Consider the following 14,239-nt stretch of genomic DNA (forward strand, 5'->3'; position numbering starts at 1 on the left):
CTGGTTGAATTAAATTGAAACCTTTCAAAAGGTGTCACGAAATTGCACCTAACACCTTCTTCAAATCTCATGATATTTAACCCTTTGAGCGCCAAAGTCTATTTTTGTCCCCTTTACAAAATAAACCCCAGTCAATTTCTCTCAGATTTTTACCAAAATTTTGAGCAAAAACTGTAACCAATGAAATGTGATGTCCATTTGTTCCAAAATTATCAAAAAATTTCAGACAAATTCATAAAAATTAGTAAAATTTTGCACTTAAATTTTGGCGGGAGAAAATTATAGCGCTCAAAGGGTTACTATGCAATCCATAAGATTTCATTTCACAATTACACTATCAGCATTATTTTCCTCTCCTGAAGCATCAAAGATACACCCCCGCATTTCTTTCTTCACTTTGCACTGGACATTGGAAAGTAGATTTGTCAGAAAAAAAATTGAAAGCACACAATCAAATAAATGATACTAGAGTTACACTTACCTTTTATCAGTTGCAACATAGAAAGAGACCTTGTCTCCTTTCTTCAGATCCATTGGCTCACTATCTTCAATGTCGTCCAGTCCAAAGGACAGAAAGAAACATTCCTGGATGGAAAGTGAATTGAAAATTTTCCTATTCAAATCTGACATTTTTAAATACTTGTCCATGAATAGACATAGCAAATAATATAAGAATTCATAGTTAATAATTTTCAAATTCATGGAAACAATCCTGACGGGTAATGATGCTCATACCACAACAGAGCAGGCACATACTGTGTCTGTTACAGTACTTGGAAGCTGTGAATAGTATATCGGCGGAGTGGTATGGAGCACCACAGACTTTTTCCCCCCAAAACAAGACGAATAGTCACCTACTTGACAAAAAGAGTCACGCAATGAGTCTGTTACAGTGCCTGAACCTGTGAGAAACATGTTGAGTATAGTGGGTTGAAGCTGAACTGTGGTGGGTGTACTAAAGAGAGATGGGTATTTATCAGGCCAAATCACACTCACCCCATTCATTTCATACGACACCTTGCCCAGATCAACTGATGCAGGACTTCCTCCAGACTGTAAGTACAATACACACAAAAACACCGAGGTCAGAGGTTGCAGCAGGGTTTCAATAACACCATCAGAAGTGGGTAAAAGTTTTGCATTCAATACAACTTCCATTATGTTCTATTACGGGTGAATTAGACAGCTTGCTGCTTCAGCTTGAATGATTCCCAGCACATAGTGAGGGTGTATGGTAGATATTTTCATATGAACAATGGAAACTAAAGATGAGACTGTAAGATTAAACTTGAATGAAATTCTTTACAAGTACAAGTGATACTTTTTGGGAAAAAACACTTTGGATGCAAAGTAGAGTGTTTTCCTTCAAGGCCTTAAGCTATGTATACTATTCTTTGACTCCTCTGGTTATCAATACTTGTGATAATACGGCTAGTTTTCAGTCGGGTTCCAATTCACAACATACGGCATCAGTCACCTAGCAGAGAGGCAACAGACAGAACCGCTCGGCTAAATCCCCACTCTCTAAAAAGAGTGATTCAATAACCGGCAAAATGCAGTCTGCTCCTTTCATTCTACACCCTTTGCCCCCTCATGGCAAACAAGTCATGTAAGCACACAATGACGATTCATGTTAATAACCCCTTGGATGAGGAGAAATGTCAAAACTCAGAAAACCTAAAGCTTTCATTACAGGAGGCATTTCTGTAATAGTTTATAGTTTAATTGTTTATATAGCGCCTCACATCCATCACAAGGATGCTCAATGATGTGCACAGTTCACAAGAATGCACATTGACAAAGATGAGTTTTTTAGGCTGCATTTCAGCATATCCACACTGGGTGCTGTATGGATGTCATTCAGAAGTTGATTACGTTTTGCAGGCACAATTTCTTTACTTACATTTCTTTTCTTGGAGGCCTTAGCCTCACTGAGTACAGTTCCTATAACTCTCTGCTCACTCAGAAGTTCACCAGCCACTGTTCCGGGACGCAGCTTCACAATATGACAAGCTATTGGTTTACCAGTACGTCGATCTAAAGTGGACTCAAATTCCACTTCATCTGTAACAGTTTATATATATTTTAATATATTTCACACATATCGATGTTACTGATTTCCCAATATTTGCTCACATCAGACTCATTTGTACCACATTTTCTCTACTGGTTAATCATTTCAAACCAAGTACTTGTAATATTGCCAAATAATACCAATGTCCATGTGAAAATTTGCTTGAAATCCTATCATTGAAACTACAGATGTTGGAGTTATTTAGCATAAGTGAAGGTTAGTGGACACAAACATTGGGATACAAACTGAAGGGTTTCCTAGGGGGACATCTGGTTATGTACTTTACCCCTAACCTTAACAACTCCCTAGGTTACTGGTTATAAATGCCAAACACCGTTTGCTTCAAGCATTTTTCATTCTTGCCGAGATATTTAAATGCTTACGATCAGTGCTCACAAAAAGGGCAGATTATGCTGAATCATGACTTGATTATTGTGTGTCAGATATTTTTACATGTGCCGCGTAAAATCCGTATAAAATGTATTAGTTGCATTTTATTGACTATTGTTTTTATCTTTATCAAGGTGTCAACGTCTGCACAAATATCCTCTTAAATGTCATTTCTGTTTATCCCAGTTGGTTTCTAAAACTCTATTCCCAAATTTAGAATTTCTCTATCAAAAATAAATATCAGTTTTTTGGTGGTTGCTATCAACTATGCTACAGACACATGGAAGTCAAACACTCTTCAATTTAAGCTAAATGCTGGTAACACCCTCATGAAAGCTATGAAGGTTTGATGACAGCACAGACGTATTTCAAAGATATTTGTACAAACTTACCTCCTATTTTCATGTTTTCAATGTTGCCATCGTATTGGCTGTAATGGAAAAACAGGCGATCTTCCCTCTCTGCACACTGGATAAATCCATAGGAGTGCTGGAAGATGTGTCAAAATATAATTTTGAAGTAAGACTCAAATTCCCATCAAAACATTCTAAGAAAGAGTACCATATAGGTTTCACTTCATGCTTTCCTGAACAAATAATTGAATCTGCCATACACTGATTCTAATTTTTTTTCCTCATTCTTAATAATTTCTCTTGCTGAAAGGGGCATGGGGTGGGGGGGGGGGGGTTTCAACCCAATGCAGAAGTATAATGTGATAATGAAATTACTCATAATACATACCATCTATAAAAGTCATTTTACTGCATTGTGGGCTAAATGATTTATGGTTTAATAAAACCTGTCAAACGACACTCAATTTACTTTAGTTTTGTAGTGTACATGAGGTTTCAATATGATTTGTATATGTTATGCCCAAAGATGTTTGTGGGGGGTTAAAAATGAATTGGGCAATTGTTTTATTACATTTCTGATGCACATACTATTGAGGGCTGAACTTTGACTGTTTCAATGATCCTTTCAGATGGGTTTCACCAAAACCTATTTTTGTCGATGGTGAGTGTGGTACATAATGCACAATTCTAGGCCAATAAATATTCTCCGATAATAACCACTAATGATTGGTTGATTTGCATATTATTCTAACAACGCTCATTAACCCTTTGTGTGCTGTAATTATTCCAACCAAAATTTTAGTGCAACATTTTACCAAATTTTATGAATTTTTCTGCAATTTTTTTTGATACTTTTGGACCAATGGGACATCACATATCATTGGCTACATTTTTTCGTGAAAATTTTTTGGCAAAGATCTGAAAAAAATTGACTTGTGTACATTTTATAAAGGCGACAAAAATTGACTTTGGTGCTCAAAAGGTTAATACTTTGCATAAATGAATTCAATCATGTAGGAAACGGAGCATCAGATAGAAGTATGGATCCGTGTTCAGGGATTTGGATGAACAGGTATTCCCTTGAAAATGACTTTGCAAGAAAGATTTGTGATGTAAAAACACTGCAGAGACAATTCATCAATAAAACTGTAAAGTGTATCACACTTACCAGTAACTTTTCAACAACGCCTGTTTCCCTTGAATTTACCCTGTTGAGAAGATAAACAGCAAGAGAAAATTTGACAATTCGCAGAAAAAAAATACTGTAGCTGGCTGTGTTCCCGACTGCAGTAACATTTCTGTCAAATAAGTTTATTGTATGTGTTGTTTCAAAGCCTGAATAATTTTCAAGAAAGCAACTTCAATGTCCATCTCAGATAACAACCTCCCTAAAAAGACATGAACAAAGCCAAGGGTAAGGAAATATATAACAGCTCTAATTAAAATTGTCGAGAAAAAAACAATACTTTTATTTAATCATGAACAGTAGCTGATCATAACACAATTATCACAGGTCTTGACACCATTAACTAGTTTGTGTTGGCATAGTGCTGATAAAATTTTGTAATTTTGTGTGCCCAAAATTGACACAACACTGATTCCAGTAAGTTCTCTCTTGCTCTGGAAAATGTCATTTACTACACACACTGATATAGTCTGCTTCACAGAATTTTCCAGAAATTCTGAAAATGACTGAAACAGAGCATGTGATAGAACACATACTGGTCTTCATTGATACTTTGACCCTTGACCCTTGAGAACCTATGACATCAGAGGGATTCCCCAACACCAATCAAGGTTCAAACTTTAGCCACTCATGCTGAAATATAAATTCACTGTCTTACCCGATGGTAGTAGCTGGGTAACTGACAGATCTTTGGAACGCAACTTTACTGTTGCGACTTGTTGGCGGATGTTCTTTGGGATAACTCTGAAAGAAAAAAACAAAATATACTGTTGATGATCTATTAATTATGTTTAGTTTAGCATTGTTGACATAGACAATATGATTTGACCATATTCGATCCCATTAACATGTATGGACATTGACTTTTCAACAAAAATCTATATGGCTGTACTAAAATTTGGTAGAAAGGGGTACCATTTTATGTGTGGTTTAGCCCTTAACCCTTTGAATGCTGTATTTTTTCCCACCAAAATTTTAATGCAACATTTTACCAATTTTTATGAACTTTTCTGTAATTTTTCTGATAACTTTGGATCAAATGTATACAATATATCATCAGCCACAGTTTTTTATCAAAATTTTGGCAAAAATCTGACAAAAATTGACTGAGTTTTATTTTATAAGGGTGACAAAAATTGACTTTGGCGCCCAAAGGGTTAAAGGCCCTGTAGAAGGGTATAGTACAGTCTGACCTTCGCAAAGTAAATTTGGATGAAACGTTGTAATAAGACCAGTTCATCACTGTGCACCCACATTGACTATTAATATTAACCCTTTAACCCTTTTCCTGCCAAGTCCATATTTCACCACCAGGTCAAAATGGTTAAAATTAATGAAACACAACGTATTCCATATGATGTATTTTAACATTATACTGTACATTTGAAGGCTGTTGAAAACATAATACTGTAAAGTTGATTTTTTGTGGACAAAGATGCTATAACATACCAAGCCAAGTGGGTGAAAATACGTCATGTTTTGGCTCAATACCGCTTTTTACTGATCTGGCTGATCGGGAAGTGATACAGTTATTACTGTCTGGCAGGAAAAGGGTTAATACCACAAAACTTGATACAACTATATTCCCTTCTACAATGAAGTTAGACTTCTGAACGTTGAAATGGGGTGAAAGAGCAAATTAACAGCAGTGTCTGCTTTCATTGCCATGCTAATAACACACTTAACAAAAAAAAAAGTATGAGAAAATCTGAAAATGAAATTTGGTATTAAAGTCAACAACCTTCCTTTTTCAGAAACAGAAGCTCAGCAATAAAACCAACTGCCACAATCTGAGAGCAAATCTGTTCACCATAAATCAAAGCACACTATTGAGGATGACTGAAATGCCACCTTGACACGTGGTAAAGTTACTACTGCATGTATGTGACCTTGTGACCAGACATGCCAATAAAATACCATCAAGAAGTGTGACCTGCCATTTCATGACGTATGCTTTACAAATGTTATAATATCATATCCGTCAATGATTGTTGCTTATTTGTTATACATTGTAATGTAAACTGTAGCATATTTTCCCTGGGTAGACATTTCACTAAAGGGATTCTGAATTGCAACAAAAATTAACAAGAAGATGATGATTAAATATAGAAATGAATGATAAATGAAAACATAAAGAAAACAAATGTGCACAATGTAATCACTGTGAGCATGGAATAGGTTTGCCGCTCAGCTACACAAACATAACATTGAACTTCTCTTGTATGCTGAGCAACCATCATGACGCACTCTGTGACCTGTTCTGTGGTGTTCAAAATTAACCCTTTGAGTGCTGTAATGTTTCCCATCAAAGTTTTAACGCAACATTTTACCAATTTTTTGAATTTTTCTGTAATTTTTTTGATAATTTTGGACCAAACAGACATCACATTTCATTGCCTAAGGTTTTTCATCAAAATTTTGGCAAAAATCTGAAAAAAACTGACTGGGGTAAATTTTATAAAGGTGATAGACATTGACTTTGGCGCTCAAAGGGTTAAATGGAAAAAAGCTGATGACAAAAATCACAATAAAAGAAAAGACAATAAATGAGAATAATTGCTTCATACAGTAATTTGATTTGCAAGCCGCCGTGATAGATGTCATATTGAGCAAAGAAACGTTATGACAAGTACTGATAAGTTCAACTCTTATTTCATATTTCCGCTCTTTGCAGTTAATTACGTTCCATCAATCTACTCCATACGGACATTAAATTATACAAACTAATCTGTTCTATACAAAATCTAGTACAATTTATAGCGATTCAAAATCCTTCACAAAAGTAGCGTTGGGCAAGTTACACGTAGACAGCTTGACAAAAGCTGTACTAACTCATATGTTTGGCATATTAACCCTTTCACCACCGTGGTTTGGCCCAATCCCATTGTTATCTATGGTAAAGTTGGACCTGTTTATAGGGAATTGGGGGTGAACAGGTTAAATCATGGCATTTGAAATTCTATGATCAATCATAGACAGTTGTTCGTGTTCTCAGAATTTCCAGCAGTGTGCAGGCACCATAGAGCAAAAAATGATGAATGTCTGGAGGAAACATGGCACTATGGAGACCGGTGGTCAAGGAAACAGTCAATCAGTATTATGGCTTCCTGTTTATGATAATTTACACTGAAAATATGGCATCATAACCTGTATTGCCGCACATGATGAAAATGTATTAAGTTCAAACATTTCTGGGTATCTAAGAGATTTTGGCATTTCAGGAAAACTTAAAATAGCATGTATTGTTTATCCAGATATTCAAGTACAATTTTATGTAAGATATATTGATACTTTACAGAGTTGCAATTTGGTGCGGCTCTTCCTTTTTCTATGCCTTTGGCATCTCCGGAAATATGAGTTTATAGTACAGTTTAAAATTGCTACCTTAATTAAGAGTAATTTTTTTGATTTGAACTTCTCAAGAAAGGTGAAAATTCACGTTCAAAACAGTTACCAATAGTCAATGTAATTCTTATTATTTTAAAAACAAACAATTATATTCTACTGGGCACTCAATAGATGACATCAAATCCAGAAGATATGCATGCAATATGGGTAGACTTTTAGACTATTTAATCAAAAATTTTACGTTCTCTCAACTAAATTCAGCATACTAGTAGTTGTGAACTGTAACCTTTATGAATGAAGAAGTATTATTTGTAACAAAGTCTTACCTTCCACTGAGGACTAGCCATTCTGAGATTTTATAGTCCTCTGCTTGTTTAATTCACAATAATAACAACTCCTTGATGATCTTCCTGACAGTGCTGCTTGCTGTCTTGTTTGGTTTTTGATTCACTTTTCTTTGATTCCCCCAAAAAGCTGTCTTTGCCGACAGCGCTTTTTTTACTATCTGAGGCGTCAATCAGCTGGTTCTTTTTTATTCCGCTATGAAAGTCTCTCACTGTAATGTCGACTCTAATTTTCACTAGTGCTGTGTTAGGCCAGTTGCAAGAATTGCTATGCTTCTCATGGGCTAGCTTGTAGAGAAAGGGGCGATACTGGAGTTGGAAAAGAAAGAAAAAAAGAGGGAAACATGAGAGAAAACTCAATGAACATACCAGATGTATTTGTCATGGATAAAAATACAGCAAATATGAACTAGTACAGAGACACAGTACAGGCATATAAATAACCTCATGCAAAGCCTGATTATAAAATATTTGGTTCAAACTTCCACATCAGTCTCTTTCATATATCAACAACTTTATAAAGTTGATTTAAAGGACATAGAATTTTATTTATACTATTCATCTTAACAAAGATATCTGTATGCTATTTAACTGATACTGACATTATTGGACCTTATGAATATCCCAACTCAAGATGCTTCCATTTTGGGTTGTTTGCTGTTTTTATAATTCAATATATGGGTCAATTAACACTTTGAGTGCTGTTATTTTTCCATAACATTTTACCAATTTTTATGAATTTTTGTGAATTTTTCTGTAATTTTTTTGATAATTTTGGACCAAATGGATATCACATTTCATTGGTTACAGTTTTTTATCAAAATTTTGGCAAAAATCTGAAAGAATTGACTCGGGTATATTTTAAAAAGGTGAAAAAAATTGACTTTGACGCTCAAAGGGTTAAGGTAGTATGCGCCTAAAAAGTGAAAGATTTAAACTTTTGCTCAAACTTCCCTCAAGGAATCTTTATACAAATATTTTTCAAAATCAAAAAGAATAAAATTCGCAGGGTCACTGTGCAAATTTTTGTACTAAAGACACAAATTACCCAAAATTTTCTGACATTTGAAATTCAAAATGGCTGCCATCCCTGTGTAAACTCTATGGAGAAAAATAAAATTTTCGATTTTTGAAATACTAAGACGGTAAAAAGTTTTCTTAAACCAAGAGCTTTAAAATGAACCTCAACAAGAGGTCAATAAGAAAAGAATTGTAAAAGTTTGAGAGTCTGAATGTCTGTCCCGAGGTGCATTCTACCTTAAAACAATCAAGTTATTCTTGACATCCTATTTTTCAACAATAGTTAGAAGTAACGTTCCTTACTGGGTACAAACCACAAAAGGAAATGAGTGGGCTGTGACTTTAATGTCTCTAATGTATAACTACTTGACAACCATGTCATGCTGTGCTAATTTGAAGATGACAACATTGTTTGTCGCCCCCGTACAATTTCCTGCTCTCCTGTTCAACAAATCAACTGTCTAGCTAACAACTTGTATGCAGAAAGAAGCACAATGACTCCTCTGTGTACATGTTCATGTAGATCTACCACTCGAATGACACCCTGCAGCAAAATATCATGAGGTATTACTAATATACCATACCAAATCAAGCCACTTGCCCCTGAACCTAATAAAAGATGTCATTCTTCATTGTCCCGACAATTGCTGTAACTTGCCACTGGTTTACAGTTGATATTATCTTAGACTCTCAACAATATATTATGATATTATCTTAGACTCTGCCTTGTTTTGTGCGCGCCGCGATGGGCCTGCATTCAAAGGCTGCACAGCTGTGAGTGCGCGCTGCCAGACACAGCGACTGTCGGTTCTTGCAAGTAAATGTATATTCATAAGGGTAGTGTGACGTCAAAAGAAAAACCTATCTAACTGGGCGGAGAGAATATATACTAGAGCTGGTAGACCTATATACGCGGTATGTTTTTATTTTTCATTTTTAATTTTATTTGGCTGTGCTACCTGTCATTTTTGTTTTGATTAACGGATGTGTGGAGTTCTATAAAGTACACGGATCAGGCAGAAATCCGACCGGTCGCTTGCAAGAACGTCCAGACCCTGGGATTCGCGTCGCGTCTCTGAAGGGCACGCGTGTTCCAACAGGGAAGAACGCGAATCGCAGGGTCTCTGCCAGACTAATATTATCTAAGATGGCATTTAATCATTTCTTTGAATAAACACTGAGGCATGATCGAAACAGTTTATATGTTAGTTTGACCTAATTTGCCCTTTTCAAGACTATCCGGTACTACTTTTTCTTACTTAAAATATTTATCTACTGTAATTTGAAGGTCATGACATAAAAGCTATTCAAGGACCATACATTCAGTCTGGACTACAAGTCAATCGCTTGACTTATTATAACTGTTTCAAATAAACCACTCCATGGAAAACACCATTTGAAATAGAGGAAAATTATAATTACAAAGGTTATGGCTCAAATTTTAGTAACAATAGCCAGACAATAGGATATGTTTTAGTCCTTAATTAAGAATGCAGTGCATGTTTTGTCATAAAACTAAATAAATTAGGATTCAAAATTGATAAAATGCTTTGTTTTGTATCGTTCAAAGGTCACAGATTATGTCATGTACATAAAAAACAAGTAAAACACGTTGATAATTATTTGAAACATTATGAGTACATTCTATAGGTATGGTTCTTATGTTCTAGTATTGTAATGAATGATTTACATATAAATTTTAACCCTTTGAGTGCCAAAGTCAATTTTTGTCGCCTTTACAGAATATATCTTGGTCAAATTTTTTCAGATTTTTGGTCAAAATTTTGATAAAGAACTGTAGCCAAGGAAATGTGATTTCCATTTGGTACAAAATTATCAAAAAAATTACAGAAAATTCATAAAAATTTGGTAAAATGTTGAACTAAAATTTTAGTTGGAAAAATTACAGCTCTCTCAAAGGGTTAAAGAAATTTATTGCAACATCTGATTCTGAAGCACTGACAATACATTCCAGTCAAAAGATTCTACTGGCAATCCTGTGAAACACCATATAAAATTCAAAACGTCCATGCTAATAAAAAAATTCACTTCTGAAATGTGAGTGAAATGACATTGGAAATCCACAGAAACTAGGTCATTCACCCACGGAATGACTTGGACAGCAAGCACAAAGTTGTCTGACCTTATGACCCCAATTTCCCCTTGTATGTATGATCAATACTAAAAGCTTGCAAAGATGTCTTTTCAACAGATAGATGATTTTCAGACTGTTTTCCTTCAAAAGAAAGCAACAACTCGAGTAGTGCTAACAACTCAGTATTATTCACCATGTCATTGTAACATAAAAGGCATAATGCCTTCTGAAACCTTACAAGCATCACAAACCTGTAAGAGAATTTTGAGAATTATGTATGACACATAAATTCACAAACATATCAGTGATAAAAAGTTTCAACATCATGCACATTTTGTACTCAATATACTCTTCAGAGGTTTTCCCTACGCACTGTTAGCTTGCAAATGGGCAATTTGTTTGCACCATTTAAAGTATAATATTTTTTTTACAGAATGTCTTGGATAAACTTTTTATTTAGGCAGAGGGTAATCTGCATGAAAGAGTTGTTTCTTCAAAATATTTGTCCATACAGATACGTAATATGTGTATCTCTTTGTAGAGACTTGAAATGATTTAATTACTTCAATTTTATTAAATTTAATTTAAGTAAATTGATCAGATTAATAATAATAATTATAATATTGGGTTCTTATATAGCGCACATATCCACAAGTACATGTGCTCAAGGCGCTTTACAATTATTATTACCCCTGGTCACTGGACCTAATATGATACCACTCAACTCCCTGGGGAGCAAACTACAGCTCACAGGTGCAGCCAATAAGCGCAGCAGAGCTAAACACACACATTACAACCACTGTCCTACCAGGTACCCATCACTCCTGGGTGGGGAGGAGCAATGAGGAATAAAGTGCCTTGCTCAAGGACACAACACCATGGCCATGCCGGGGCTCGAACTCACCATCCTGTGATCGTGAGTCCACTGCTCTAGCCACTGGCCCATGATGCCCATGATACTATTACAGTCTCTAGTGATTGAATCAAAATACATTAAACTAAAATTTCATCAACATTTGGTTGGGTTGACATAGAGGGAAACAACAAAATAGATATTTGTCTATATTGCAGTAGTAGTATGAATTGCAAATACCACACTTGTAACTTTACACTTTGATGCAGTGGACACAATTGAACCAATACAGTGGTTTGTGTTGACGCATTGGCATCAGACAAACCAGACATATTGTCTAAATCGAGGTGCCAACACTGTCATATGCAATTATAAACTAAGCAGTGACATGAGTCGATCATAAAGGAATCAATTCCGCAAAAGTTGAAACATTGTCTAGCAGGAGGTCAGACATAGTACACTATAGGGAAAAAGTGCGTGACTAGAGCGAGAAACTGACGCCTTCTCGCAATCGGTGAGAATCTTTTCTTATTCTCACCGCTGTCGGTGAGAAAATTTTAATCTCCACTGGAGATTGGTGAGAAATGCACTCCTTGGCGAGAATCAAGTGTGTGAGAACAAATTCTCACCGCTGAGAATGGAAATTCTCACTTAGTACAGCGAGAATTGAAATTCACTGGCGAGAATCATCAAGACTCGCCGTTCATTGGCGAGAATCATAAAGACTCCGAAAGGCGAGTCTTGATGATTCTCGCCAGTGAATTTCAATTCTCGCTGTACTTAGTGAGAATTTCCATTCTCACCGGTGAGAATTTGTTCTCACACTTGATTCTCGCCAAGGAGTGCATTTCTCACCAATCTCCAGTGGAGATTAAAATTTTCTCACCGACAGCGGTGAGAATAAGAAAAGATTCTCACCGATTGCGAGAAAGCGTCAGTTTCTCGCTCTAGTCACGCACTTTTTCCCTATAGTGGTAGTCAAACAACATCACCACATATGTCCACGCACTGTTCAAGTCATATCACTTGCTTTCAAGTGTTTTTGTTTTGACTACGTCTGACCTCCTGCAAGACAATGTTTCAACTTTGGCAAGTTGATTTCTTTGTGGTCCACTGGAATTGCTGCTCAGCTAATAATTACACCTGGCAGTGTTGGCAACACCTCGATTTAGACAATATGTCTCATTTGTACAATGCCAATGTGTCATCGCAAACCACTGTAAGTACCTATCATGCTATCTACAGTTCAAGCTTGCAGAGTTTATTACTTTACTGAGAATATTCAGAAACATGAAAAAAACGCATTTTGAATGTCTCGATTTTTCATATGCTTGAAATTGTAAGCTAATGACTTCAAATTTTGAGTATGCAAACTTCATACTTGGGTGAAATATTGACCCATGAACTGACAGAAATAACTTCATGATATTTTAAAACTGTTATAAGAAAATCTTAAAAATATAAGTACTAGAAAGGGTGTTATTTACCTGTCTGGAAAGTGGAAACCCCAAACTGCGTTAAACATGTGGTCTGATAGCTTACATGTAGCTTGACCAACAACAAACAATCTAGAATTGGGTAAAGTATTTGTACTTTGACAACTTCTTTTTGCTGGGAAATTTCAATGTGAACAACTTTGTGCAGATACCATATCCATATTTGCCAAGCTGATTCACTTGGCTGTATGTACTTGATTTGTGTTCTGTCCTTGATCTCATTCATGTGACGTTTTGTGTGCACACTATGTTATCGGTACAACCGCACTGAAAGGTGACTGACCTATCATGATTTGTCAACATGAAAAATCTCCTTCTTAAAAATAACATGACAAAAACCTTTCAGCACTCTCGCTGAAGTTTCAACTCAAGGACACCTCATTACAACACCATGAGCGGTGTTGCCTTCAAGTGGGTATTTATCACGCTGTAGGAATTCAAATTTTTATGTGATGATGTAGGAAACTACTAGCTAATTTGCAAGCATAAACATCAATGCAGCGGTTTTGATATCACATTTCTCCTCACATGATGATGCCCACGTCACTGACCTTCCAGGATTGATTAATGATCAAACTTGCTGTTCCTATACTGTACAGAATTATTTAACATATGTATTTGAGATTCCACCCACAAATAAATGCCCAACGATATTTTCACACCAAGTTTTAATTATGGACATTAAAGTTAACCACTTATTATATTTTAACTTTTGCTCTTAAAATTGACATTATCCTGATATCATATCATTATCAAACTAGAATAATCACTGTCACGTTAACCACTGATTCAGCAAATATCTGTGACTTAATCTGAGTTCATTGTGATCTGCGCAGTTTAAATAGCGCAGTGATTCGACTTCACGAAGACACACACGTGGAAAAAAGTCAAAAACCGAAGTCGTGTTCTACAGAAAATAAACAAAGATTTCCTTTGTAGTAGATAAATACCGTGGGCGTAATTTCCTTTGGAAGCAGAGGTACTTTGACTGAACGAAACATTCCTTGACTCTGTCGACGAATCCCGCTTTCTTTGTCCATGCGGCTGGGCGACTTAATCACATCGTCGCAGAGCATCATT

At 35.8% G+C, this 14,239-nt stretch overlaps 1 protein-coding gene across 2 annotated transcripts in view; it reads right to left on the reverse strand.

Annotated features, from left to right (window-relative positions):
• LOC139116991 (cold shock domain-containing protein E1-like) overlaps window positions 1–14,239 on the reverse strand; it is a 39,480-nt gene that overhangs the window by 24,651 nt on the left and 590 nt on the right. The window contains exons 1-8 of one of the 2 annotated variants that reach the window (XM_070679783.1): window positions 14,149–14,234; window positions 7,678–8,004; window positions 4,662–4,747; window positions 3,986–4,025; window positions 2,857–2,953; window positions 1,904–2,064; window positions 997–1,053; window positions 482–585 (exon numbers count right to left, since the gene is read on the reverse strand). In XM_070679783.1, coding sequence (XP_070535884.1) covers window positions 482–585; window positions 997–1,053; window positions 1,904–2,064; window positions 2,857–2,953; window positions 3,986–4,025; window positions 4,662–4,747; window positions 7,678–7,698 — 566 coding nt within the window. In that variant the 5' untranslated portion in view covers window positions 7,699–8,004; window positions 14,149–14,234. Of the gene's footprint in view, window positions 1–481; window positions 586–996; window positions 1,054–1,903; window positions 2,065–2,856; window positions 2,954–3,985; window positions 4,026–4,661; window positions 4,748–7,677; window positions 8,005–14,148; window positions 14,235–14,239 lie in introns of those variants that run through there. The other variant, XM_070679782.1, reaches the window with a different exon arrangement.

This window comes from Ptychodera flava, chromosome 18, assembly GCF_041260155.1.
Source record: "Ptychodera flava strain L36383 chromosome 18, AS_Pfla_20210202, whole genome shotgun sequence".
Lineage (NCBI taxonomy): Eukaryota > Metazoa > Hemichordata > Enteropneusta > Ptychoderidae > Ptychodera > Ptychodera flava.